The following is a 27,502-nucleotide window of genomic DNA, read 5'->3' on the forward strand; positions in this document are numbered from 1 at the left end:
TTAAACTACAATGTCCAGCGGCACTTACGTCAGACCGACGTGTGTTTCATGTCGGGTGCTGTAGTCGGACTAAGCTAAGAAGGACATCACCGTTAGAGCAGTTAGCTCTTTTGTTTTTAGCATTCGGCTAACATGTCGTTATTCAGCGTACAAGCGAGGAAGCACACGGCTTATTACGACCACCTCATGTCCACGTCCCGGACCTCGGGGGGCAGAGGGCGGCCGGCGGAGAGGAAGACACCCGACACGACGCTGGAGACAAGTGGGACAACGTCCGGAGAGTCTACGTGTGGGGACAGCAGGACTTCCGAGACAAGCCGACAGGTCCACAGGACACATGTCGTCTCTGCTCTGTCCAAAAGCGGCGGCGGGCAGCAGACACCTCCCCGGGGCCGGCTCACCCTGCAGAGGAGGTCCAGGAGGAGGACCGGGGGGGAACAGGGGGAGAAAACCGGGACTGAGAGCAGCCTGAACAGCACCAAGGCTCCGGAGAAGAGACTGACCCTGCAGCGGAGGACCAGGACCCCCTCCATGGATAAGGGTGCCCCGGGGCAGCGAGGGATCAGCGGGGCTGGTGGTCAGCCACCGCCGAAGGTCCTCAGTGAACCGAACGGAAGGTACCCGAGTGTGTTCAGGTCTGCCAGTGTGAGAGAAGCTGCCTCCAGGAGTAAAAGCAGAGAGACTCCTGTGGAAACCAAGGGGAGGCTGGCACCCAGCAAGACACCCTCCTCTTCTTCATCCTCCTCTTCCTCCACCAGACAACTAGAGGACCAGGCCCAAACATTTAAAACCCCCACCAAAAAGACCCCGTTTCATAAGATCGCAGCCAAGAGGGACGTGTTCGAGAGAATGGCAGCGAGAGAAGTCCCTAGAGTAGTGTCGGTGAAATCTGCGAGTCTGGAAAGACCCAAATCCAGAATGCAACAAGCTCAAGAGTTTAAACCTGCTCCTGCTCCTCGGGTCGGCAAGGCGTCTGCAGGTGTGCACAGGCCCAGCCCTGTGCTCGGGGGGATCAGGACATCCAGCTCCAACCAGAGGGGGGACGTGACCCAGGCCAGGACCTCCACCCCGGCTCCTGCTCCTGCTCCTGCCCCCATCCTGGCCCCTGCTCCTGCTCCAACCAGTAGCGAGCAGCCCCGGTCTCGTCCCAGTGAGGCTGTGCAGCAGCAGGATTCATTAAAGATGGAAGACAGTGCTGTGACTGTGGCTGTCCGTGTCAGGCCTTTCAGTGCCCGGTAGGTAATGTACTACTCACCTCATCAGTCTGCAGGTTAGGGTGAGGTTCATCAAAAGTAACTGCTGACTCCTCTGGACATGACAAACCAAGGTGCAGTTAAATCAGATCTGATTTGATTCAACTGTGTTAATTCTGGACACAAAGACATCTCTCAGAAATTCTAAGGGATTTGAATGAATGAAACAACTGGCAGGAATATATAGAAATGTATTTTACAACGTGTCAGACATTCTCAGTGTCAAATTCCAACTAAGCTCATTCTCTCAGAGACAAGTTAATTTAATCCACTGGTTAATTGGCAGAAAAAAACTCAAGCAGCTATTCCAGCTTCTCAGTTGAGGATTTGCTGCTTTTCTTTGTCTTCTGAGAGAGCAATCTTAGGTTTTTGGTCGAAAGAAACAACAAATGTGTCATCACCTTGGGCTTCGGGAAATTGTGATGTGCATTTTCCATCATCTCCCGCTACGATTAATCACTAAAATAATTTATTCAACCATTATCTAAACCTTTCAGGCTCAGGGTGGGAGCTGGATTCAATCTTAGCTGACATTGGCTTAGAGGTTGTTTACACCCTGGACAGGTTGCCATCAAATTGCAGGGCCAACATACAGAGACAAACAACCAAAATGCATATTTGATGGAAACAACACATAATTTACCTGTTTAGCTTATAGAAGTGCTCAGTTTTAAATCCTTCACGTTGTTGAATATTTCTAATCTTTTGCAGGGAGAAGGCAGAGAAGGCATCGCAAGTCATTTTCATGAAAGGCCAGGAGACCATTGTCCAACATCCTGAGTCCAAACAGAGTTTCTCCTTTACCTACGACCTTTCTTTCTGTTCTGTGGACGAGAAGGAGTCCACATTTGCCAGCCAGCAGACGGTGTACGAGACACTGGCTCGACCTCTGCTACTCAGGGCCTTCGAAGGATTCAACACCTGTCTGTTTGCTTATGGTCAAACAGGCTCTGGGAAATCGTACACGTGAGTATTTTCTCCTTATTACACTCACCCTTTTCCCATTGAATCACTCGCCGCTCATCAACTCACTTCTACGTGATGTTTTTTGAAATTTCAGTTTGTCAACTGACGGTTGTTTTGCAGGATGATGGGCTTCGGAGAAGAAGCAGGAGTTATCCCAAGGTTCTGTCGGGAGCTTTTTTCTAGATTGACCGCCATAGAAAATAAAGAGGTAAAATGTTGCATTAATTAATAAATTTTCCAACCTAGTTTTGATTGAGTGAACTAGAGGCTTCACCCTTTCTCTATGTCACACTGCAGAACTTAGACAACATGAATGTTTACAAAACTTGGATAAATGATCAAATTAAACGTTTGACTTGTTATGTTTCAGGTCAAATGTCATGTAGAGATGAGCTATTTTGAAGTTTACAACGAGAAGATCCACGACCTCCTGATTACCAGAGATGATCCAAACCAAAGAAGGATGCCTGTAAGTAACTGTAGTTGATACCACTGTGTGGAAAGTTTGGGTTTCTCCTGGCTGTCTAGAACATTTTGAACATCTACTAGATCAGATCTGTATAAAGTCTCATATGAATTCTTCAAGATAAAACCTAGATGATTTGTGTTTCCAGCTACGGGTGAGGGAACATCCCGTCCATGGTCCCTATGTGGCTGAACTTTCTACGTAAGAAACACTTATTGCTCTTTGTATAAGACCATAAAATCATTATTTAATGGTGTAATTTTCAGTATTGCTCACTTTGTCATCTCTTCACAGGAATGTTGTGAGCTCTTACAACGACATCCAGGTGGGTTGGAAACTGCTACCAAGATACTTTCTTCTTTCAGATACCTGTTGCTCTTATGAACCACTTTGAATTTGTGAGCGAGTCAAGGTTCAAAGTTACAGATATCAATGTCTGTGCATGTCCACTTGAAAATAAAGCTTCAAAGATACAATATATTCAAAGGGTAACATGGAAAAATAAAACATAATGCTGATATAACTTGAGCGATTCAGTCTTAATTCACGCTGTTCTGTTTCAGGGTTGGCTGGGGCTCGGCAACAAGCAGAGAGCCACAGCAGCGACAGGAATGAACGACAAGAGCTCCAGATCTCACTCCGTCTTCACCCTGGTTATGACCCAGACCAAAGTACGACCTGTGGACTTATCTGTATCTGTATCATCACCAATTGATGATAAATTGGAGCTGTCATGTATTTCAATTGAATGTGACACATGTAATGAGTTTGTCTTTGTGTATTTGTCTGCAGACTGAGTTTGTGGAGGATGAGGAACATGACCACAGTATCAGCAGCAGGATCAACCTGGTGGATTTGGCAGGCAGCGAACGCTGTAAAACGGCTCAGACGAGTGGAGACCGACTCAGGGTATACACACACACACACACACTGAGCTTTAGCTTTGCTGAAGATTCTCTCCTATTCAAAACTATGCAATTCCTGTGTCCTTATAGGAAGGCGCTAGCATCAACAAATCCCTGCTCACCCTTGGAAAGGTCATCTCTGCCCTGTCTGAGCAAGCACTGACCAGGAAGAAGGTCTTCATACCGTACAGGGAGTCTGTCCTCACATGGTGAGAGATCAGGATGCTTGTGCACACTTAGCTCTGGTTGAACAGAATGTCTATTTTTGATTACTATCATAATTAGCTTAAAAAGGAAATTATCAGCATGATGTAAACAATGTTGTTTCCACTTTCATACTGTACAAAAGTTGTGTGGAATTATTTGTACATTAGAGAAGGAGTTCTATGAAGAAGACATTTCTTACAAATACAGATGTTATTACAATACTGGAAAAATCTGAATAAATACAATATGTTAAATTAATAATAATCATAAATTGGGGAGCCTATAGAAATAGTAGTTACTCCACTGAAAATACAGTGTTGTGCAGATCTCTGAACCAAATTAAAAATGTTCAATTTGGAACCACGATCATGACCCCAGTTTTTCTTCTGCAGGCTGTTAAAAGAGAGCCTCGGGGGAAACTCCAAGACAGCCATGATCGCCACACTGAGCCCAGCGGGCAGCAGTGTGGAGGAAACTCTAAGCACTCTCCGCTATGCCCAGCAGGCCCGAACTATCATCAACGTGGCCAAGGTCAATGAAGACACCAGCGCAAAGCTCATCAGAGGTGAGACAATCAGAATAACCACATTAACAAAGCTTTTGTTGAAACTGCAATATGCCTTTTAAACCTGTTTATTTATCTACACCCAAATGGTAGTAATATATAGGAAGAAGTTATAATATTTCTTATCACTATGGCGGTTTGAGAATTTGTCCATTCATGCAGGGAATATATTGAAAAATAAATATATATGGATGTGACCTTTGTGACTACAACAGAGGGGGGAGGGGGAGCTCAAAGTGAACGTAACACCTTTCTCCCTTGAGAAAACACTTTTGATCTCAAAGAGAGTTCTTCCTTTCCTTTTTCATGGACATTATGTTTTTCTGGAGGTTCAGTTTTTTTTTCAAACCTGAACATCTGCCACCTTACATGAACAGCACACACCTGCATGTCCCTTTTCACAAGGAAATGGCTTTTCTATGCTTGACTGATGTTGCTACCCTGTGAGCCTCCTGGCATCTGGCAACAGTGGTTGTGCGTTTGAAAAAAATCTCAGCCATACAACAAAATCTTTTTAAAGGTTTAAAGCAACAGAGTGCACTCACCAAACAATCCCTCTATCTTCAACAGCTTATTTATATGTATATACGTCATTTATTCTCTTTTGATTAGCTCCTCCGGCTGCCTCTCTTTGTGTCTGTCTCTTGTTCTCTTTCTTTATATGTGCACGTCTATCTTACTATTCATGTCTTGCACTTGATCTTCTTCCCTCTCCTCTCCCACATATACCCTCCTGTCTGCCCATCTATCCATCACCAACTTATGCACTACCCAGTTCAATTAAGGCTTGGCCCTAACCTTGCCTCCAGGCCATATTTATGCACTGTCAGCTGCACATGGCGGCTAACTGTCATGCAAGTATTATTTTTCATGAGGTGATTTTGCTGCTGTTCCACATTCTGAGCACTAAGGGGAGCTCTTGCTGTGGTTTTCTCTCATGTGGTGTGAGAGACACTAAGTGAATGTGACTTAAACATTACAAATCCAGTCGGTGATGATGTGTAAGCTGTCGTCTGTAAATTAAATTGTTCAGATCTTAAACAAGATCTGAATGTTATTTGAGGCATTTGTTGAAGTCATGCCCTAAAACAAACTGTAGGGAACTTTATGTAACTCTGCAATCTTTATTGATAGTACAGGTTTTCATTTAAGTTTATATTTCCTCAGTGCTGCTTCATTATATAATTTAGCTGTATGAAGTATTTGAACAAACTGTGTGTGTGTGTGTTTGATTCAGAGCTGAAGGCGGAGGTGGAGAAGCTGCGAGCGGCCCAGATGAGCTCACAGGGGATCGAACCAGACAGGGTCCGGCTGTTTCTGCAGGAGATCACTGCCCTGAAGACAATGCTCTGTCAGCAAGAGAGAGAAATGGTCGAGGCCAACCGGTCAGCATTACTGCAGTCATCATGCATTTATTTGTTTTATTCCTTTGACCCGACACACCCTACGATTATCATTTTTTCTTTTTAAGGGGATCATAGAGAAAGCTGTGGCAGGTTACCATGTTTTAAATAACAGAATAGCAAAGTGTTTCATCATATTCCTTGGTATTCACTGTTTAAATTTAGTTAGAAACTAATATTTATGTAATGGTTTGTATATTTTATTTATTCATATTCACTCTGTTAATACGAAAGAGTCCAAAAATGAGAGACCACTTTCCCCGTTCACTTGAATTCGCTTGAATGGGAAAGTTTTTTTCATATATTCATAAATAGTTTTTTTTCTTTCTCATCTTCCACACAATGTATCATATATTTAAACACCAACCTTTGAAAATGTGATAAAATAGAGTTTTTTTTAAACTTCATTTTGTTACAGGGCATGGAGAGAGAAACTGGAACAAGCTGAAATACGCAAAAGGGAGGAGACCAAAGAGTTGCAGGTAATTTGTTCAGAACAAAACATTGATGGTTTATTTATGATATAACTTCCCGTAAAAGTGAAACTAACGTGCTCTGAAAATATGAGTATAAAGTTTTTTGGTGTCCTCATGCTAACATTTTATGAAACATTTTAAACCATGAAGACAATATCAGTTTTCAACTATATTCTTGTTGTGCAGAAAGCAGGCGTGACACTCAAAGTGGACAATCGTCTTCCCAACCTGGTGAACCTGAACGAGGATCCTCAGTTGTCTGAGATGCTTCTCTACATGATCAAAGAGGGTCAAACCACGGTGGGCAAGCTCAAGTCCGACTCCAGCCGAGACATTCAGCTGAATGGAGCTCTCATCGCCGACCAGCACTGGTGAGAAGTGATCACTGCCGGGCTGTGAGCACAGTGGCAACTGCTTGAGTTGAATTAATAGTACTACTATACTATACTAAAAAACTAAGTGCTGATAAATTGATTTACGCTGTCACATTAAAATGTTATTTCAATGTTTTATTTGTCTTTATTTTAGCGTTATAAACAGTATCCAAAGTACTGTCAGCATCACACCCATGGAAAGTGCCAAGACCTTTGTTAATGGGAACCTGATTTCAGAGTCCACTGTCCTCAATCATGTGAGTAGATCATGTCAATCATACGACCAAGCCCTTTGTCCAAAGTGTTTTTTAATGCATGTTATTTACTATTCCTGTCTTATGTATTTTAATTCCAGGGTGACAGGGTGATTCTAGGCGGAGATCACTACTTCCGCTTTAACCATCCAGCTGAGGTGCAGTCTGGGAAGCGGGTATCGTGTTGGACGGGCTCCGGCGATGGCCAGAAAGATTTTGAATTTGCCAAAAATGAATTAGTTAAGGCTCAAAGAGCTCAGTGAGTTTAATGACTAAATGGAAAAAAACATCACAACCTGCTACCCTGTGTTTTTTCAAGGTAACATATGTAAAATTTCCCTAAAGACATCTTTGTGTTTCTCAGGCTGGAGGCAGAAATTGAAGAAGCCCATCTGAAGGCGAAGGAGGAGATGATGCAGGGAATCCAGATGGCAAAGGATGTGGCCCAGAAGGAGCTTTGTGATCAGAGGGCACTTTATGAGAACAGGATTCGTGGACTGGAGAGAGAGCTGGTACAATATACCTCCATTTCTCTTTTTTTATTATAAGCTGGTTAGGGCATCAGGACTGCTAAGTGTTACCCATTGGCAGGAAACCACAGCTCTGACCTATGCACTCTTCATACCGTACTGTGTTGTGATGAATCTCCACAGATATTTACCTGTTCTGTATGTTTGCAGTGATTGACAGTTAATTTACATATAAGTTTTACCTGTTAACAAACCTACCTTAATCACAAATTTAACTCAATAAGCGCTTTTTCTTTCACCCCGTGTACTGCATTGCATAATCCGAGCCGTCAGACACTTCTTGTCATGTGTAATTTATGTATATCCCTACACCCTGTCAAGTTGTGCTGCCAGTGTTGAGTAATGGCAAAATGTAATTCATTCAGAACGAGGAGAGTGCGTGGAAACGTCAACAGGAATTAGACCAGCAGAGGGTGGCCAGTCAGATGGCAGAGCTGAAGGTGGCCAAGCTGGGGCTGGAACAGGAGGTGGACTCCCAGAAGAAACACCTCCGTCTGCACATGGAGGCCCAGGTCAGGACACGGAGCAAAACCTGGGAAGGTTTCCTCTTCACTTGGCTCAACTATTTTAAGTTCCAATGAGGCTGTCTTAGTGCTGGTTAGGGATTGTTCCATGAAAAAAACAAGTTTATTTGCTTTATCCCACTGTCAATGTCTATTAGCCTTTCCGAATATTTGAATATTAACAGTTTTACAGGCCTCTGCACTGTTGAGCTAACTCCCATTTTCTTTTGGAAGAGACTGTTTCCTAAATACTAACAACTTGGCCTCAGAGATTCAGACTAGTGGTTTGGTGGAGCTGCAGTATCCAAGAGATAATAAGTAACAGATCTTAATTCAGTCATCAGCCTCCAGTTCTCTCTCTCTTGATCCTCAGACGTCACTCTATAGGAAATATGATTATTCCTGTAACTGTAAATGACATCATCCCCTTAATTTGCTCATTCTCATGTTTTCTGATGATCTTAAAAGAGCTTGAAAAGCTCAAGCAAATGTGCTGACACGGGGGTTTATGTTTAACTGATGGGCCATTTGGGCTGTGGTAGAGCTTGGCTAGAGGCATAATGTTTTGGCCTGGTGGTTTTTAATAGTGTGTACATTACCATGATTCACTCCAGGCAATGGAGGAACACCGTGTAAGTCAAGTGAGGATTGTTGAGGCCCTGGAGGCAGAGAAGAAGAAGATTGGCCGGGAGCTCGAGGAGCTGCAGAAGAAAAGAGCTTTGAGGGAAATCCACACTCCGAGAAATGGTGAGATCCTTTAAGTCACGACCACGTCCTGGAGTTTGGAACGATATCCACCCACACAGATCCCACCCATCTGGCACTGTGGATGGGTGGGATCTGTCCATTGAGCTGTCTATAGTGAGATGAAAGACAAGTTTTGTAGAGGGTGGTTACAAAAAAAAACTACACAATGCAAAGTAAGAATTTGAATCTCACTAAATTGCATTAGAATCACGTAATGGATTGGAATACTAATTACTTATTTTTTCCAATAGCAATTTCTTTCTTTGAAACAAACAGTACCTGTTGGTTGCAGTTGAGATGTTTCATTTCTATATTTCAGTCTCTCCACATTGGGATGCCATGAAGATGTCCTTGATGATTGAAGAAGCTAATAAGATCAGTTCTAAACTGAAGAAAAACACAATATTTAGAAGGTATTGTAAATTTTGTTTTCATTTACGTACAGCAAGGCTTTACCATAATTTCGCTGTTATTCAAAGCCTATCTGTATCAATAAAACCTTCACTTGACTCTCCTCTGTTTTAGACACGAAAGCTCTGACAGCGAGAATCTGGAAACGGGTGGTTTGCCCCAGGTGCGGGTTCAAAACACAAAGCTGGGGATCTCCACATTCTGGAATCTGGACAAGTTCCAAAACAACATGGCTGCCATGAGGGAACTCGAACAGGTTGGCCTCAAATCAGTTCTGCCTTCAACATTTTCCCTTTTCTGATTGGATGATAAGTGATTTACTGATGTGGAAAGAACCTGAACATATTTAACGATGATTTTTAACATCAGCACATCATCTATTGTCTGACGATGTATTAGCCTCTGAGGGCAACAACCAATATTTTGGGGCTTAGTCACAAAAGCCTGCTCCAAAGTGATTGGTCAAACTAGAAACTACTAGAATTTTAACCCTGTCAATTTGCTTTTAACTTATTCAGGGTATTTCCATGTCTGGCTTGGCATGGCTACTTATCTTAGATCAGTTCAAGCTGCCTCTGGTAATCATTGAGGGTTGTAAAGAATAATTGACACGTAATAGAGTAGACCTATTTTATTGGCATAGTATTGTGTATAGTCAGAATGATCATCAGTGCAATAAATCTAAAACATATTTACACCCTTAAAAGTCTCTTATGATAAAGCACATGCAATGAGCAGACACTTGATAAAAATGATGAGCACTCAATTCCCAAAATTCACCGGAAGGTTCATTTATTAGATTTTACCAGTGCTTTAACAAGCTAATAGACGATGGCTGTTGAATGAAGCATATTCCAGCAGCCAGCCTGTCTGTTCCTCATTCTGCATATTCACTCTGACATCAGCTCAAGTGCAATTGCCAATTTCCCAGATGTTTGACCTTATTTACAGTCCAGAGTGGGTCGTTTTATGCCTGACAGAGGGATGCTGCTTCACTTTGCCGTGCTTTTCTCATTAAGTTGTGTAAATGAGACCGGGCATGTCAGCAATAGTTTACTCTCCGCAGGGGGATTCCACCTCTAAAGATGACGACGTGTTTTATGACCCTGATGATGAGTGGGAGCAAGATATATCGGCCTCCTCTGCCTCCACCTCATCGTTCTCACGCCGAAGGTAATTATCCAGCTCCTCTCTCCCCTCCTATCAATCAGTGGATCGTTCCAGCACCATACATTTACATTGTATTTCAGGAAATGAATTGTAGTCTTGTCCAGTTATTGAAAATTTGTTAGTAGGCAATTGTTCAGAAACCCTTACAGTGTGTTGCTGAGGGAGGGGCCTCTCTGCCTCTCTGCCTTCCTTCCTTTCCATCAGTCGACAGTTCTCAGGGCTTGGATGGAAAACACTTTTGCCCTAATGCACGTTGTTCTAAATTTCACATCCCTCGTTCTCAAGTCTTTTAATGTGAACAATATGTCAGACAAATGGATGTATATGGAAAGTTGAAAAGTATGTGGACGGAACATGGAAAAATCATTTTGTCCAACAGTTTGGAAGATTTTGGTTGTTTTCTCAAAGAGTTCCTAGACTCCAGGGATGCAATTTACAACCTGGCACGTAGTTTTGACTTTCAACACATCCTTTTTTTTCTTTCTTGAAGATTTGACATGAAGTCGCTGCCCGCTGTATATTTCCCTCTTTATTCCTTTTGCTCTGTTTATTAATTTTATTTCCATGCAGGCCAGGCCAAGGGGTTTAGACAAAGAAAGGGCACTGAGGGTCCCTACGTTTCTCACTCTACAACCCATAATCCGAACACACACAGAGGGCACCTGTGGTTCATGCAGATCCACAACATTTTCCCCTCATATTTTAGTTATTCTTGTGAAAACGTGTTTACGGTGTTTCTCCTGGTGCCTGAACTAGCAGCAGACTCAGCCAAATGAAACATGGCACATGGTCTGCTGTTCCTTTTATACTTTTTTTTTTCTCTGTCTCCATAAAAACCACAGCTGTTTACTGAACCTTCCCACCTAATAACTAGTAAAGTTTTTTTTCCTGCAAAATGTAGTTAACTTTTATTCTTGACCTTTTACTCCTGAGTTTAAAATACACAGGGGCAAAATAACACATTTAAAATTCAATTATTTTAATGTCCGAAACCGTTCAAGGATAATGCTGCTTACATTTAATAAGAGTAAATTAAAGCATTCAAATGGGACAATAAGTAGGAGCTGCAATGAGTCGAATGGCCTTTGCACTCTATTCTTTTAAAGGTAGTGTTGGTAAGTTGTTTTTGTTTCTGATTCACAATAATTTTATTTGTTGAAATCCTGTATCAGTTGCACATTTTCTCAAATTAAAGCCGGCTCTTGCTAGCTTTTCAAGGATTACCAACCCTAGCTTTAAAAAAACAGAAATTAACATAGTAAATATATTCTAAGTGTATATATTGGACCACCAAATCATTCTGATAATGGGCATCAATATATTTAAAAACTCTTGATGTAAATACAACATTTACTCATAGAGTTTTGAATTGGTTTGTTTGGCATCAGGAGCAGGAGTTATCTGAAGAGCAGGAGAATCTCCGGGCGTCTGTACGAGATCCGGGTTCATCCGATTCAGAGCCTCCTCAACGGCTCCTCCCCGTCTGCTGGTGAGGCGCAGAACGAAACTGCTGGAATTATTCATTTCATCATTGATACAAAACCAACCTAAACGTTATAAGAATGCTGTTTAATGTGCACACCCTTTATCTTCACTATGTTCGTCCCAGGGTTGATGGGTGTCTCCAAACCTCCCTCCACCCATTCCACCAGCACAGACTCTGCCTTGCCCGGCATCTGCAAGGAGCTGATCGGTCAATCAGTGGCCCGTCTCCGTGGATGTAGTGCGACAGAGGAGAGCCTGGCTGACAGGTTGGCCTCTGATCTGAACCGGGTGTACGAGGCAGTTCAAACCTTATCTGACCTGTACGACAGCCAGGACGATGACAGCCAGGAGAACGGTGAGAATTTCACTCATTTTTATGTGTAACAAGTGAGTAGATAGACAGGCAAGGACTAGAAAAATCACTTTGCATATAATTGACCTTGCATACAGACTTGATGTCCCAATTTCTCTCTTCATTCAGGCCAAGGTTGATCTTTTTTTCCGTTTGGATTTATTGCGAAGGTGTATATGAACCGTTTTTTCCTCCTGCAGTGTTTGTATGCAACTTGGTGGCCCAGACTCAGCTGGTCAAGGCCGCCACAGCCATGGAGAGTGCAGCGTTTGTGACCAGGCATTGGTTGGTGAGCGTTAAACCCGTCTCTGGCTTCCTCTACACCATCACTGAGGAGCTCAATATCCAAGTGAAGAAGATGGGAGGATTCTTTCAGCTGCTCATTCAGGTGAACACAAAAACTACAGCACTGGAATAAAGGCCGTGCGGTGACATATTTTGCTTTTCTTGACACTTGCAACATACAAACGAGTTGATGTTAGTACAAAATCGGAGCTGAAAAATGATTTTCAGTTTAGCGTAGTTTGGACGGGGGCGGCTAATCAAAATGCAGAGCATTGATTGACGGATCTTAGCTCTGAGCTGTTTGAGCTCTGTCTATGGAAATGGCCAAGCGGAGGGAATTCTCATCCTTGAGCCCCAAACAGAACATGAATATATGAAACTTAAATCTAAATTCCTTACCAGCCTCAGCACCTAAACACACAATTTTCCCCTTTCACTCACGATTTTTCACATTCCTAACAATTTTTATTTATTTACAGACCCCCTCAGCCTACGTGGGCTACTTTGTTAGCTTGCTTACATTCATTCACTATTAAATCAATTTGAATTCAGCCTGTGTGTCAGTTAGCTTGTGCTGACTTGATTTTTACTGAAATTATAATTTTCTCCTCATCCAGGGCTGTGAATCAGAGATCACATCCATGGTGACAGAGGCACGGAGGAAGAGCAGCCAGTGCCTGGATGCAGCGTTGCTTGCACTCGGCCACCTGGCGGCAGTGACATGCATGCCGCTGAATGCTATGGAGCTGGGTGCCCAGGCCACAGGCAAGGTAACACCAGCATTAATACCTTAGCAGCTACAAGCTCTGCTCTGGCTTTAGGGTTCACTATAATCAAGCCCATGCTCCACAATACCAGAGAATGAAATATTAACCGTGTGGATTTCAAAGCAAGGAAGATATGAGGAGGTAGGGATATTTAGATGTAAATACTTTTCCTCTCTTTTCTTTTTTGATGTATTCTTAAAAAAGTCAAATCAACCCCATGGTTTACTGCAAGCAGCGACACCATGTCTTCAACAAACAAATTGCCCAGTCCATCAGTTTACACTGTTTGTTGAGTGATCGGTAAGAAGACATGGCAAGCAAAGACAAACCATGTACGTTTATTTGTATCTTGTAAAATGTACTATTATATATCTATTGGTGAAAAGTGTATGATTAAAAAACAGATATGTAACAAGATTTAGAATAAAAATGTGATTTATGCAATTATATGATTACATCTTTTCAGCCCTCAATGACCATGTGTGTACTGAATGGAACCAGCAGAGGCGTTCGCTCTCTTTTAAACGAGAGTCTCACCATCACCAGGGAGATGCTGAGAGACGCTCAGCTGGCGTATCCCAGGAACCCAGTAAGAGATCAGAATCATTTATTAAAAACACTGTTGATTCTGTTGTCTTTAGTTTTTTTACCTCACGTATTCGATTCCACAAGAATTGTCATGATCATGTTCTATGAATCTGTACATAAATTAATTTTTTGAAGAGTTGCTCATACTGATACCTCTTATCTCTGTTCACAGGGCCTGCAGAGCCTTAAATCCAAGATGCTTGATTTAGCATGTGCTCTGCAGAGCTACATGCATTGCCATATTTCGGTGAGTTGTAATGTGACGTCCTTGTAAGAGAGATATTTTTTCTTTGATAATCAACTTAAATTCGAAAGGCTTGTATTTGAGTTAATTCAAAAATCTAAAACATAGCATCAGAAACATTTTAATATCAGTTTTGTGTGGATGTACTAATGAATATATTCAATTTTTAGTTTGCCACTAGTCTTTTTTTTTGTCAACTGTGGTTAAAGACAGAATGGAAGCCCAGCAAAGCCTCCCTGGATGTGTAAAGGTTAAAAACAGTCTTCCATCTTGACATGGGCTTAATGTTACAGATTAATACCCGCTCCCACAGCAGCCCCTTTTAAAGATGCCACTCAGCCTTTTATTGTTCGTGTAAAGCTCAATGGTCTGTAGGCTTATCTCCCTGCAGTGACCCGTTGAAGATAATCCAGGTAATGAATGTGTTGAATGAAGTGGCATCAGTCACAGCTAACGGGCTTGTTTGCTGTTATCTTAGCCACACAAACTAGCAGTTTTTTTGTTCAAACCAATCGCAGACACATATGGACGCAGGGGCATTTTGCTGCCCACTGTGTTATGTTGTCAAATAAAACTGAGTTATGGCTCCAAGCGACAACATGCATGCTGTTCTTTTTGCATGCAGCTTGTAACATAGGCTACACTTGTGCATGATAGTGGACGCAAATGCATCTTTGGTACGAGTGTTTTCTGTTGGACTTAATATTTAGCATTTTTTTCAGCAAGGGTCAGTTCTCAGTCATCTCAGAATTCAAAATAAGAAAACATTTGAAAAGCTGTTTAATGCACTGATACACAAACATATCACTAATAGTCCTTGTCTAAATAATTAATGTTGATACATAATTAACAATGTTTTCTTACCATTTCTTTGATATTGACCTATTTGGGATATCTGCAGTAATGTAATAATTAAAATCAAATGAGCACAAAAAGCTGGTTTTGATTACTAAAAATCAATGACATGGCAACAATAGAAGTTTCAAGCTGTGACGCAGGTCAGATTGATACATTTAGAATTTTGGTGAAAGACGATTTGATGATTAATAATCTTCTTTACTATCCATGTGCTTTGAGTTATCAAGCCATGCTCTTAAAAGCCCTGATGATACGTCAGAGTTTCTCTGTGGTTGACATCCTAGCAGGCGTATTATATCAAGAAATGTGAAAGCATATATTGGTATTATTCCTTATGTGTGTTTTAGCTTTTGTAATTGTTGTCGTCGTTACACACAGAGCTGTTTTTTTAGCTCTGTCTTTTATGTTATTCTGTGTGTTTTCTGATTTTCAAACAGGAGAAGGAGTCTGACTCAGAGGAGGTGGAGGAATGGGCGGAGGAGGCTTCTGCTTCCCATCTGAAGCAACTGATGGATGCAGCGACCAAACTGTTCCAGCTGAACCAGGCCATCAGACTGCTGCATTCCTCTCTGTCTGCCGCCCTGCGAGGTGAAGCCTCTGACACACACACACACACACACACACACAATCTGGGTGTTCAGTCAGTGAGTCGTATCCAGACTGACTAACACCGGAAACATCCTGAAGTCACGAGCATTAGAAAATAACAGTAGTTCTAAAGTCAGAGGCAGTTTTTTCAGCCCTTTGTCCTTCAGTTCGTCAACGTATCAAGATGATTATCTAAACGTAATACAGTCAAATATGACAGAAAGGCTAATGCAGGCCTTTTATTTAATAAAAGCAGCTCTGTCGCTATTATTCATTTTCAGCACTAAAAAGAAATGATTGAATGCATTTAATCGTTTTATCAGTTTAACAGCTACTGGATGCTTCATGTGGTGGTTCGTCATAGCATCAGAATGTGTAATAAACGGCTGTAAAAAGTGTTGTTTTATTGGGTATTTTATTACAGCTCTCCCAATGTCCCAGCCAATCAAAGCATAAACTAGGCTTTATTTTTATTTTGTTTTTGCTGGATTAAATGCATTCATTTTGACCATAACAGTTCTGATGGTTGGTTAACAGCCTGTGTGGCTGGCAGGATGACAGAATTAAGCATGACCAGGGTGAATAAAACCAGCCTCAGAGAAAATGCAGCAGATTATCGTTACTGTTTGTGTCACTTCTCCTGTCTGACGATCATTCTCCTTCCAGGAAAAGACAGAGACTCCGACCTCGGCAGCGGCAGAGAGCAGATCTCCTCCTCTGCCAAGGCCGTGGACGAGCTGATCCTGGGTCTGTCCAAGGAGGGAGCACTGAGGGCGTCCTCACAGCTCCCCTGTCTCCAGAGCGTCCTGACTGCACGAGACACACTCCACTCCGCCCTGCAGTCCTTGTCCTCCCCCTGGAACGAACAGGGGGCCGGAGAAGGCAGGAGCTCTGCCGCTTCAGATAAGAGCACGGAGGAGGATATCTTGAGTAAAGAGAGCGCGTCCACTCACACCGCTGTCAGAAATCGACTTGTGAGCAAAATAGTGTACACGCTCCCGTCCGTAGGCAGCCCGCACTGGGTGTAACGGGTACAGACTAAGTGTTGGTCTTTACGATGCTTGAATATCATGTAGGATTTACTGTAACTGATAAACTGCTGACGTGAGGAAATACGAACTGCTGGAAATGAGAAGCTAATATCAGTTTTCCTTCTTCACACCCCATCATTACCAGCCTCACACTGCGGGCAGCAGACATTACAGAAACTCTTTCCATTCAAGTTGATAGTCGTTCTTTTGCACACTTACAATTAGCTTTGGTTTCCACGCGTAAGCGCTCATGTCATTTCTGATTCGATGTAAATGCAGCAATAGTGTTGAGATGTACTTCTAAGTGCTTTGAAAGTATTTTTGAAGGATGCATTCGATCAAAGACTTTACTCACCAGTTATTCATGACGCATAAACACGATATGAACTGTCTCTGTTGTACTATATTTTTCAGAGGCGACTAAATTATTTTCGGGTGAATTTTTATTGATTCGAACATGCAACAGTTCCTCGAGCAGCTTTTTTGTCACAGTGTTTTGTAAAAAGAAAAAGAAATTGCTGAACGTACGTCCTCATCCTGCTGTATAGGATTTTTCTCTCGAGTGAAGGCGTGTTTCATTCTCATATTCACTTAATGCTTTGCTATTGTATTTTGTACACAAACTGTAACAATTTGCACTCTGGAGAAACTTCTCTAATACATGTACTCAAACAAACTATTTTTGATGTCTTTGTAGAATTTTGTCGGACTTCTATATCATGTCGGGAACTGAAATAATACAATAAATGAATATGCCTTGATTTGACAGGAACACAAACCTATCATTGTGTTGAACTCTTCACTAAATCATGTTTTTTTTTATTGAATGATTGTGAATTGGCACTGAAATATTACACAGGCTGAAAATAGGAATTGTTTAACATGTTTAGCGAAACATTTATTTGACACATTTCCTTCAACTGTCATGAATTAAATAGTCAGTGAAATATACATGTGAACAACCATGTTATGCTTTATGGAAATGTTCTGTAAGATTTATTTACATCAGATAAACATGTAAATCAAACTTTACATTCATATCAGTGTTAATTTATGGAAGGTCAAATTGTGGTGCTATCACTGGGAGGGGATCCGCTTGCACTGTATATAAAGGCTTGCACCCTACATTGAGAATTGCCACTGTAGTAATATGCCGTTACTACCAGCATAGTTATCAGCCTCATTCAACCATATTTGGAGATGAAGATTACAAGCAATCCTATGAGCTCTTCTAGAGGTTCCTGTAATTGTTTAATGTTCTTATAACTTTCCCCCCAAAAGATGTGTGCACACTGCAGATGATCCTAAATTTAATCTGGACCGAGACCACCTCTTTTGGACTGGGCCGTGGTCTTAGGACACATTTTGGTTTACATTAAAGACTGATTTATGGTCCCTTTACGTACGAAATTTAATGCTTACGTTTCAAAAGTTCTGTTGCCACTGCATTTATACTTCTGTCCGTCCAAGTGTGAAGTGTGTGTGTGTGTGACCACGGCTCCAGAGGAGGAACACAGACGACATTTAGGCTAAAAATGTGGTGTTAGTGACTGTTTCAAGTTGAATTTTGAATGTTGGGTCTTTTTCTTACAATTGAAACGCAAAAAAACAACTTCAATCATACTTAAATTGTACTGGATTTGGCTCCAACGCTATTTTACCCCTGAGACTCCGTAAGTGTTTTGTGGGCTCAAACACTTCACCCCCCCATCAATGGGCATAGTGGTGAGTAGATAATGAACCATCCCTATATGAGGAAAAGACTGAATGTTTGGACCGAACACAGTAAACCTCAAAGCAGCCTCTGATTCTGCGGCTCTGATATTCTGTCACACTTCTCAGAAAGTCTGGAACGGATCTGGTGGAAACCTGCAGAAACCTTTATTCACACTCATTAGTGTATTACATAATAACGGAACTGGACCGGACCCCTGGAATTCACTGGACGGGCCCTTGAAGGTCCTGGAACCGCACTTTAGTTCTCCCAGTGCAGGCTGCAGGTTTCCACCCACTCCTCCCAGCAGCCTCCTCCGCCTCATCCTCCCTCTTGCGCTCCGGAGCTGGGATCTGTGGTGGGAGCAGCTCAGTGGGAAACGACCTCAGGAGGAGGCTCTGGATGCTGGGATCACACCAGCTGCACAACTGGGAGGAGGAGACGCGCCAAAACAAGTTTGTTTGTCAACAGACGCAGATTTCAGGTAAACACCGGGTTGGTTGGACTTGTCACTTTTTGTCCAGTGTCACAATCCAGAGTGAGATGCTGCTGCTCTGCGTCCACAGCTAACGAGGATGTGTTTTTCCAGGATGCACAGGTTGTTGTTGCCAAAGTTTGGCCTGCTTGTAAGTACATCCTCTTTTATGTGTGTGTGTGTGTGTGTGTGTGTGTGTGTGTGTGTGTGTGTGTGTGTGTGTGTGTGTGTGTGTGTGTTTTCAGACGTGTTAGCTTTTGTGTAGAAAACCTCTAAATGGTCAAATATGAATACCACTTGCTTGTGTGGAACATGGATGAATTATATTTTTCAATGTTGTAAATATGTACACTAACCAAACAATAATACTGCAATATTCAGGCTATATGTTGTCTGTGTTGTTATGTATTTTTTTTTAGTTTGTATTAGGTTGGTTTTATAATGTTTGGACATCATTAACACCTTTTCTGTATTAAGCTAATTTCCAAGTAAAGGAAACTTTGTTCTGTCGCTTCAACGATGAGCTAAACTTCTATTTATATTTCAGGTTTGTTTTCACAGCTGTATCTCAGGTGAGTCATTTTTTAAATGTCTTTTTAAGCGCTTTTTTTTTTATTTAACCAAAGGTTAGAAAAAGAAGAAGCTAACCTAGCTACTTATAGCCATTAAAACGATAACGAGCTCTAACTAAAGCGCTAACTAGCATGAATGCTAAAGTGCTTTAAAAGATTTGTCATCCACTGAATCCCTGCTTTATATTTAAAACAAAAGAAAACAAATTACATCATATTTCATGTAGTTGCAGTTCTATAAAGCTGCTTTCAGACCTGCATTGAACTTCGGACCTTTTCCCGAGGAGCTGCTCGGTTTTCCGGAACTTCTCCTGCGGCCCCCCCCAAGTTAAATGTTTTGTAAAATGTCGTAGTGAGTTCACGTGAAACCACAGCAGGAAAACACGGCAAACGCAAAACTAGAAGAACATAAATACCTCGGAAAAGAGTCGCTATGCGTGTAGGAGACGGCGACGAGATCGGAGAGGTTTTGGTGGTCAGGGACTGTCAGTGTCAATGTGCTGTTAGCTGAACAGCTGCTTCCCGCTGTGGAAATTAAACGTCATGTCTCTCGCGTCTTTCTGTTTGTTCTGGACATCTTCATGTTGTTGTGAGCGCGTCTGACCAAGACCATCTCCTGCTGCCTTCTATGTACAGTAGGCCATGTGAAATGCAAAGTCCAGAGAAATTACCAGGCTCAGTTCATTTCTGAAAGACGCACATTCATATTTATGTACTTTTCTGGACCCTTGTTGTCATAATGCATTCCCTAGCCCCTTGTTCTGACCTCAACCTTCACAGCTTGTGAGTTTTTAAATGACCAACCTCAAGCCTTGCACGAAACAGAATTTAAACCAAAGTCTAACATGAACCTCTGAACCCAAAGTGAGGCGATAAAATGTCCTTATTTCCCAAAACTGGCAGGAAAAAATGAGCCGAATGGGGTTCAGGGTTATTTGGGATATTCACACCACTATTTGGTCAGTGGTGCATTTTTATTCAGATTAGCTGAATAAATCTTGATGTTTATGAAGCATGCGGCCTAAACATCTCTCAAACATCTGTGGCAGTGATGAAAACATCAGACCGATGTGTAACTTTACTCAAATTATTACATTAAGCTGCAAACTCACGCCCGACTGGAAAATGAATGCCACCAACTTTATTTTGATGTGCCCTGCTCCTAATATTAGTTTTTTTATTTTAGTCAGTAGTGCTTGAAAAACACTTTAATTTGTATTAAACTTTTATCGAGCATTTAACGTGGGAAATGTAACAACTGGTTCTAATTTTTATCCTAAAACACGTTCTTAATTAAGAAGACATAGCATTGATTATACCACTGAAACGTATCAGAATTCAGCCTCAATTTCAACCTTTGCTGTCCGGTAGGTATCTCTTGTTAATTTCTTCGTTTCTCTTTTTTTGAACAGCCTTTACATTGGAAACCAGAACCTTGACCTACGATGAGTTATATTATGAGTATGTGCCTGATAGCCTGCAGTGGAGCAGTGCAGGGGAGGTTTGTAACCAGCGATCTGGGGCCTTGGCTGAAGTCAACAATCCAGAAGAGAAACAAAACCTAACCAACTTCTTAAAGTCTCTGACCATCTCTCAACCTGTCTGGATTGCCAGGAAAGTCATCACTTATCTGACAAGTAGGTTCAGTGCGCCATTTGTTTACACTCATGTCAGCAGCCTTTCTTTTTGAATACTGTTTTTGTTGTCTTAGATGCATTGCTGTCCACTAGAATCCAAATAGGACTAATGATGCTGTCATAAAACACTCCTAGCCACAGTGAATAAATGTTTCCCAAGTTTACAGTAGGAATAGGATGACAAAGTGGAATTTTTATGATTAGGTTCCATCTTTTCCGAAAGCCGTGCCAGGATCTTTCCTTCATAGTAATGCCTCTCTCTTCTCTCTTCTATCTTTGTGAGGTGAAACCAAAGGCTCCTCCGACACCCTGATTCTGGAATTCAGTGGGCGCTCGGACAAAAAGCACGCCCGTCTCCGGCACAAGTTCTCCTCCATGGGCTCAGTGACCGTTTGCACCCGTCTCCGCCTCGATCCCAACTGCTTTGGAATTTCTACCATCTTCTCTTATTCCATCCAGTCGTATATTAATGAGTTCCAGCTCCGAGCGAACGTGATCCAGGGAAAGCCTGTGCAGCTGGCTCTGATGGTCCATGGCATTCATGGGCCTTACCAGGAAGCCTTTGCCCATGACGACTCCTGGCACTCCGTTTGCGTTTCTTGGACCCAGAGTGGTGGACGCTGGGCACTGTATACTCATGGAATCCTCCGGGGTAAAGGCCTGAACCATGCATTGGACCAGAGCATTGGACCTGATGGCTTTTTCATTATTGGACAAGAGCAGGACACGTTTGGGGGCTCATTTAAGAAGGATGAGTCATTCTCAGGGAGCATCACAGAGCTGCACATTTGGGATCGGGTACTGAATAGCAGCGAAATCTTCACCATGGAAAAAGAGTGCTCGCTCATTTCCTGTGGGCTGGTGTTCAAGTGGAGTAAAGCAGCCATGGAAATAGAGTCCTCCCTTAAAGCGCTGCAGGGAGACAGCCCATGTCAAGGTAAATTAGTCAGGATTCTGCACAGGGACTGTGGGAAACCTGAAGGGTTACAAGAATCTAAACCAAGGAATAGATAACATTGAAAAAGATAAAGTTAAACATGATGTTTTACACGTTTGCAGTTTGGAACCAGGGCTGGGTGGGGTTGCTATGCAGAGTAACAATCACACCGAGACCAAGAGTCATTGTGGACTATACACGTTCCAGTAACAAGCCAAGATCTGAGCTGGCCTGATGTGTTAACTCCACCCATATGGCTTTCCAGTAAAATAAAACCTGTGAATAAATCACAGAAATAACGTGGTCCAAATGTTCCCCGACTTTGTCCCATCTTCTCCGACACATAAACTCCTCTAATATCACTTTTCCGGGCCAATCATGTTGTAATTGTTGATAAGAAAGTAAATTTGGCCTAACATACACAGAATAACATGCCTTGACTACCAGTCTTAAACAACCACGCTGATTGAAATAGGAAAACAGTTAATTACCGGAGGAAAAAGTTAGTTTGAAGTTCACATTAAAACAAAAATAGTTAACAAAGGAAGAGTAAACTGTTGCTGTTATATATTAAGACATGTGACACATTTTATATCAAAATAGTAGATACGAATTGGAACAACCAAGTTAAAAGGGTAATGTGGTAATGTAATATTGCAGAGATTCTATAGGTTTATAATGCTCAAAAATCTGCTCAAATATAATCAGAATGTGCAGAAATTTCAGGTTTGATGCAGTATCAAATATGTCAGACATCTTTCCAAATTGCCACACTGTCTAGCGGCGAAGGAAGGGTACATACTGCTCCTTCTTCTTTTCACGTAATCCTTATATTGCTACCAGTGAACCCAGTCCTGGAACATGCATGCAACAGCACACTTCATGCAAAGACTGATGGCAAGAACACACAGAAAAAGGGCTGATCAAACAGTTATTTGATAGTCCCACCAGGATTTGTCCCTGTATGCCCGATGGCCAGTCCATCTTTGGCGCTGGCAAGTGTGCATTTCCTTGAGTCTTATAATATGGGTGGACACCCCCCCTACTTTTTGCTAATTTGGGTAAATTCAACAGTCGGCCAATTCTTGCATATTGCCCCTTTTTAAGAGTGTCCTGATCCAATGTTTCCAACAGCCGAGCTAGTTTATGGGAAACACTGTGATCTATAGCTACAGTGTGCTAGTGTTTTAAAAGACAGGTGAACTGCCAAGTTCACCCATTTTATTATATTATATCATAAATTTGCCAACCCAACCCTCAGATTTATGTTCTCTCCAGCACACAAATGCACCTGGCAATGCAAACCTGGCAGCTGTTCAGGTTATTCCGCACTTTCCACTGCATCATCAGCACCGACATATAGTGTGAATACTGTGACAAACTACTTATATAACATAGGCTTATTGTATGTGCACATTTTTATACAATGCTGGAATTAATCAAAAGCTGCTGTGAAAATCCTGGAAAATATAAACATCAGGACTCGGCATTGGCAGATACTCAGTGTTGTATTTCTCAGATTGGGAACAGTTAAAAACTTTCTTCAGGATATCCCGTGTTACTTCTCAATTTGTGACATGCTTTGGCCAACCTGCCTACACACACACACTTGCTATTTTCCTTTCAGGTAATAGACGTCTAATTAAACTGAAGGAAAGAGGAAATCTGTCTCTTTGCTTCTCTCCCTTCAGTAAAGATGGGAGACGATGACCAAGTCGTAATTGGCAAATGTTAGAACTCCCAACGGTTCTTGTAAATGTTTTGTAACTCACGTCACTGTGAATCCCACCCTAAAAAACAAACTTCTCTGGCTCTGACATCATGCTCCCCAGTGAGCACTGAGGCTCCAAACCCCCACCCACCTGAAACTGAATCTGGACAAAGGGTCGTACGCTTGTACTCCTTTAGTGACGATAAGTTAGACTACAGGGATTCATTTAACAGTCTTTTAAAAAGAATTAACTTGAGCGAGGGAATGTGCATCAGCTGATGAAGGCCTTGAATCTTTCATTTGTCTCAGGACTTAAACCAACAAGGCAGTTCTCACCATCCTGTCAGACTTGTTATTTTCTCCCCTCCTCTTCCTCATCAGACCAGTTCCGTCATACACACTACAACTGCAGCTGGTCTGTCATACGGTCCTTACCCACTTGGCTTTTCATCATCAGCCGCTACCAAAGCGTCCTAGACCAAGACCCACATTCTGTTATTTGTTTGCTTATAACTGGCAGCAGGGGTGCGTTCAATGTCAAAACTATTTGCACCGTTTTGCACCTGGCATTGCAAAACGGGCAGCTTTTCAGGTCCTTCTGCACTTCCCACTGCATAACCAGCAGTAAAGATGTAAGAAAAGAACAATCATTGTGTGAACACAGTGACAAACTCCGGTTTCCAGGTTGAACGAACATGTTTGCTTGAAATTGCAGTTGGCTTCGAGGTAGGTTTAGAGGTGTTGCCCAATCAGCGGCGACGTGTATACAAACTGCATTAAAGACCCGGTGCACACAATGGATTCTGAAGGTCTCTAGAAATGGGGCAGCTGGTGCTTGGTGTTTGCGTCACTCGAATATGTTGGAAGCAGCTTTTCCAGGCACAGATTGCAGAGACTCTAACATCAGGTGTATTTTTAAGTATTTAAATGTATGTCATTTTACTCAGAGAAGAAAAAAACGTAGTTTCAACGTGCAACCGTTTATATTTGAATAAACAATGTTTTCTCCAGGTTTAACGCAGCCAATTTTTGAAAAAATAGAAACTAAAAGAATATATAAACATAATTAAGAATTCCATTTAAACATTTTTATTGGTGATGCTGTCTAGTTTTAGTTTTATGTTGACATGACAGCATATATCTTGAAAATCTTTATAATAATCTCTTTATAAGAAGAATGTGGAATTGTCTCAATAACCTTCACTATTTCCTTCCCCAGGTAACTTCACTGTGTTATCAGATCCGCTCTTTGAGGATGGAAATACTATCGAGAACCAAACATTCTCCATTAAGTTGTTCCACAGTTCTCAGTCTGATGTGGACTGTGACATCTTTGACCCTGTGGTGGGGGACTGCAGCGTGGCCAAGTGTGACTCATTCAGAGGGGCTGTCTGCCAGTTTAAGAAAGGTAACACCGTAAATTACATCAGTACACATTATGTTTTATCCTTAACATAATATGGTGATTTTGTAACTTGTAAATTGTCACATTTACATAAATTGTAGTTGTTGTCCACATTTTCAATATAAAAAAGTACATCTGATAATCTCTAAGGCTGTTGTGTGTGTGTTGCATTATATTTGTCTCTATGCAGAAGTGCTGGAGGTTTTCAGTTTACCGAAGACACCATTCTTTAGCAGACTGGGCAAGAATCCTCTGACTAAAACCGTGAGTTGAACAGTTTTCTCTCTGTAGCACATCATCACTCGACTGGTGCAGTAAGTCAACTTCTGAGAGTAGCAAAGTGCAAACTGACAAAAGCTTAAAGGATTTCTTAGCTTTGCAGCAACAAAAAATACCCAAACATGGATGGGATTCTGAGATGTGTAGACAGATAACTGGCAATATGACGTTGCAACCACATTTTTCACATACAAATACAGTTCGAAAACATCATTATTCTTCTTTTTCTCAGGTGATCGAGGAGCTGAGCGTCAACACTTCCTGGGGCGGAGACCTGAGCTCGCTGCAGCAGCTGTCGCAGGTCGTCCTGCAAGCCGTGGAGGCCGGTGACCCAAACGTCCTCTCCTCCAGTGACGTCCTCTTCCTCTCCCAGATGATTGAGACGGGCCTGACTGCAGCAGCTAGTACTCACTCAGCCGGACACGATGCAGCAGAGGTCATGGTCTCCATTACTACTAACTATGTGAAGGCAGCAAGTGTGATGCTGGAGCCCAGCATGGCCACACAGTGGATGGGCCTGACGGAGGATGGGGTGAGGGAGTGAACTGTGTTAATTTGTCTTGGTCCAAAAAAGATTCACTTTGCTGTAATTGATAACAGATTTTCTGACTCTATTTTATTCTTCGAAACCAGCTAATGTGTTGTTTGGGAAATAGTTGGCACTAAACCGGCTGCATGATGAAATCCCATTTGCAACTTAAATTCAGCCAAAAAACAGGATTTTTAAGGGATGAGGTTAACATTTCTTTGTCACAATTCTTAAACCATGAAACGCTTCCTTTCCCCTCTATGAATCTCCCTCTGATTAATGCGTATTGGTCTGTATTTCTTGTACAGGTCAGCGTGGGGCCATTTACTGTTGTCAAGAGCATTGACCGTCTCACTGAAGCTCTTGCAGACATGTTGTCTGCTGAGAGAAGAGTCTTCACCCTTTCTACCAAGAACATAGGTAAGACAACATCTTGAAAACAACAAGGAAAATATTGCAAAAAAAATGGAACCTAGGAGTTCACAGTCAATTTTTTTGTTTGCAATATTGTCTGACATTATTGCCTCTTGATGTGATGTTTCTGGAGATTGCATTAGTGTCTATTCTATATTTGTCTTTAGGCTATTCTGTTGTTTTAAGTGTGTTGCACTACTTCCTCTCCTAGTGTTTACAGTGGTTACATAATCCAGAGAGAAATCTAAATACACCGATGAGTCAAACATGTATTATATTATATGATTATATATTAATCTATCTCAATTGTTGTGGTGGTGTATTGTGGTCCTCTGCTGTCTTTGCTGCCAGATGTGTTCATGAAATGGCAAAAGTTATCTGAAGACCACGGTCGTCAGGTCTTCAAACCGTCCGTGGTCAGCTCCAGCACCACGAGTCAGGATGAGCTGGTAATCCCTGACACTGAGCTCCAGAGGATACACACCCTTGGTAGGAAACACACACACACACACACAATAACAACACACACACATTCACTCACTTTCATGAAAAACAGAATACATAACATTTGTATTGCATGACTTATAATGAGTGCAAATGTGTGACGCTGCTGCAGCTGAAGTGATGCTCACTAAGAATAAGAGTAAATCTGTTGCTCTTCTCCTTCTTTCTCTCTTTAGGAAAGGAGGAAGTGGTTTTGATTCACACCCACTACAGTCATCTGAGTGAAATTGAGTCTGGAGCCCAGGAACCTCCAGTGAGTCACCAAGAGAGAACTGAAAGGTTGGTTGTGTTTTTCTGTCGCCTTATTTTATGTTCTACTTAAATGTTTCCTGCCTGTTACGAAAAAGAGTAAACACATAGATTCGTACTGAACAAACAAACCTCAGTGGCAACACAACATTGCCTTTATTAAATTCATTTTTTGCTTAATTCTATATTTAGAGGAGAACAAAATCCCAAATGTTAAAATTTAAGTGAAAATTTGTCAAATTAAATCTATGTTATTTTTCCTCTATTTCATTTGAGATAATGACAACATTTCACTCAACTTAAATTTTGGCAGAATCCTGACAAATCCCCAATGTTTTGAACCAACAAAGATGTGCTGACACTTTTGAAACTTCATTCATTCTTCATTTTGAAAGAGTAACGATTAATTGGACACCTGACGATGTTTTTTTTTGTTTAATTCATAATAACCTTTATGTTTTAGGGCATGTAAATGAAATCCGTTATTTTCAGAATGCCCTCAGGTCACCTGGCGTCTGCTGTCATATCAGCTTCCATCCGCGATCCCTCCACGGCCCAAACCATCCCCGTGGCTGTCCAGTACACCCTGTCTTCATCGCATGTGGTACGCTATAAATATTTGAGCATCTTGACTGATTTGACAAGGTT

At 41.8% G+C, this 27,502-nt stretch overlaps 2 protein-coding genes across 2 annotated transcripts in view; both read left to right on the forward strand.

Annotated features, from left to right (window-relative positions):
* The first annotated feature begins 132 nt into the window (after window positions 1–132).
* kif14 (kinesin family member 14) lies at window positions 133–16,447 on the forward strand. The gene is made up of 29 exons (XM_061078592.1): window positions 133–1,235; window positions 1,965–2,219; window positions 2,340–2,427; window positions 2,590–2,688; window positions 2,834–2,886; window positions 2,980–3,010; window positions 3,249–3,356; window positions 3,478–3,594; window positions 3,681–3,799; window positions 4,190–4,362; window positions 5,600–5,747; window positions 6,184–6,247; window positions 6,428–6,612; window positions 6,770–6,872; window positions 6,971–7,128; window positions 7,234–7,381; window positions 7,765–7,911; window positions 8,517–8,649; window positions 8,969–9,062; window positions 9,175–9,316; window positions 10,127–10,233; window positions 11,619–11,719; window positions 11,840–12,070; window positions 12,268–12,455; window positions 12,970–13,122; window positions 13,586–13,708; window positions 13,880–13,954; window positions 15,247–15,397; window positions 16,064–16,447. Exons 1-29 carry the CDS (start codon window positions 133–135, stop codon window positions 16,423–16,425), a joined length of 4,959 nt encoding a protein of 1,652 aa, XP_060934575.1. The 3' UTR covers window positions 16,426–16,447.
* Window positions 16,448–18,732: 2,285 nt separating this feature from the next.
* LOC133011002 (adhesion G-protein coupled receptor D2) overlaps window positions 18,733–27,502 on the forward strand; it is an 83,945-nt gene continuing 75,175 nt past the window's right edge. Inside the window, exons 1-11 of the mRNA XM_061078677.1 lie at window positions 18,733–18,768; window positions 19,165–19,189; window positions 20,602–20,826; window positions 21,122–21,763; window positions 24,694–24,882; window positions 25,070–25,143; window positions 25,391–25,690; window positions 25,996–26,107; window positions 26,453–26,590; window positions 26,782–26,884; window positions 27,347–27,458. Coding sequence (XP_060934660.1) covers window positions 18,733–18,768; window positions 19,165–19,189; window positions 20,602–20,826; window positions 21,122–21,763; window positions 24,694–24,882; window positions 25,070–25,143; window positions 25,391–25,690; window positions 25,996–26,107; window positions 26,453–26,590; window positions 26,782–26,884; window positions 27,347–27,458 — 1,956 coding nt within the window. The remainder of the gene's footprint in view (window positions 18,769–19,164; window positions 19,190–20,601; window positions 20,827–21,121; window positions 21,764–24,693; window positions 24,883–25,069; window positions 25,144–25,390; window positions 25,691–25,995; window positions 26,108–26,452; window positions 26,591–26,781; window positions 26,885–27,346; window positions 27,459–27,502) is intronic.

This window comes from Limanda limanda, chromosome 9 (assembly GCF_963576545.1).
Source record: "Limanda limanda chromosome 9, fLimLim1.1, whole genome shotgun sequence".
Lineage (NCBI taxonomy): Eukaryota > Metazoa > Chordata > Actinopteri > Pleuronectiformes > Pleuronectidae > Limanda > Limanda limanda.

Bases quoted from the DNA above. Each gene is read 5' to 3' on its own strand.
- kif14 (XM_061078592.1), top strand. From the start codon at position 133: ATGTCGTTATTCAGCGTACAAGCGAGGAAGCACACGGCTTATTACGAC. The intron at 10,234-11,618 runs GTAATTATCCAG...GTTTGGCATCAG, and splicing joins TCATCGTTCTCACGCCGAAG to GAGCAGGAGTTATCTGAAGA. The intron at 15,398-16,063 runs GTGAAGCCTCTG...TTCTCCTTCCAG, and splicing joins TCTGTCTGCCGCCCTGCGAG to GAAAAGACAGAGACTCCGAC.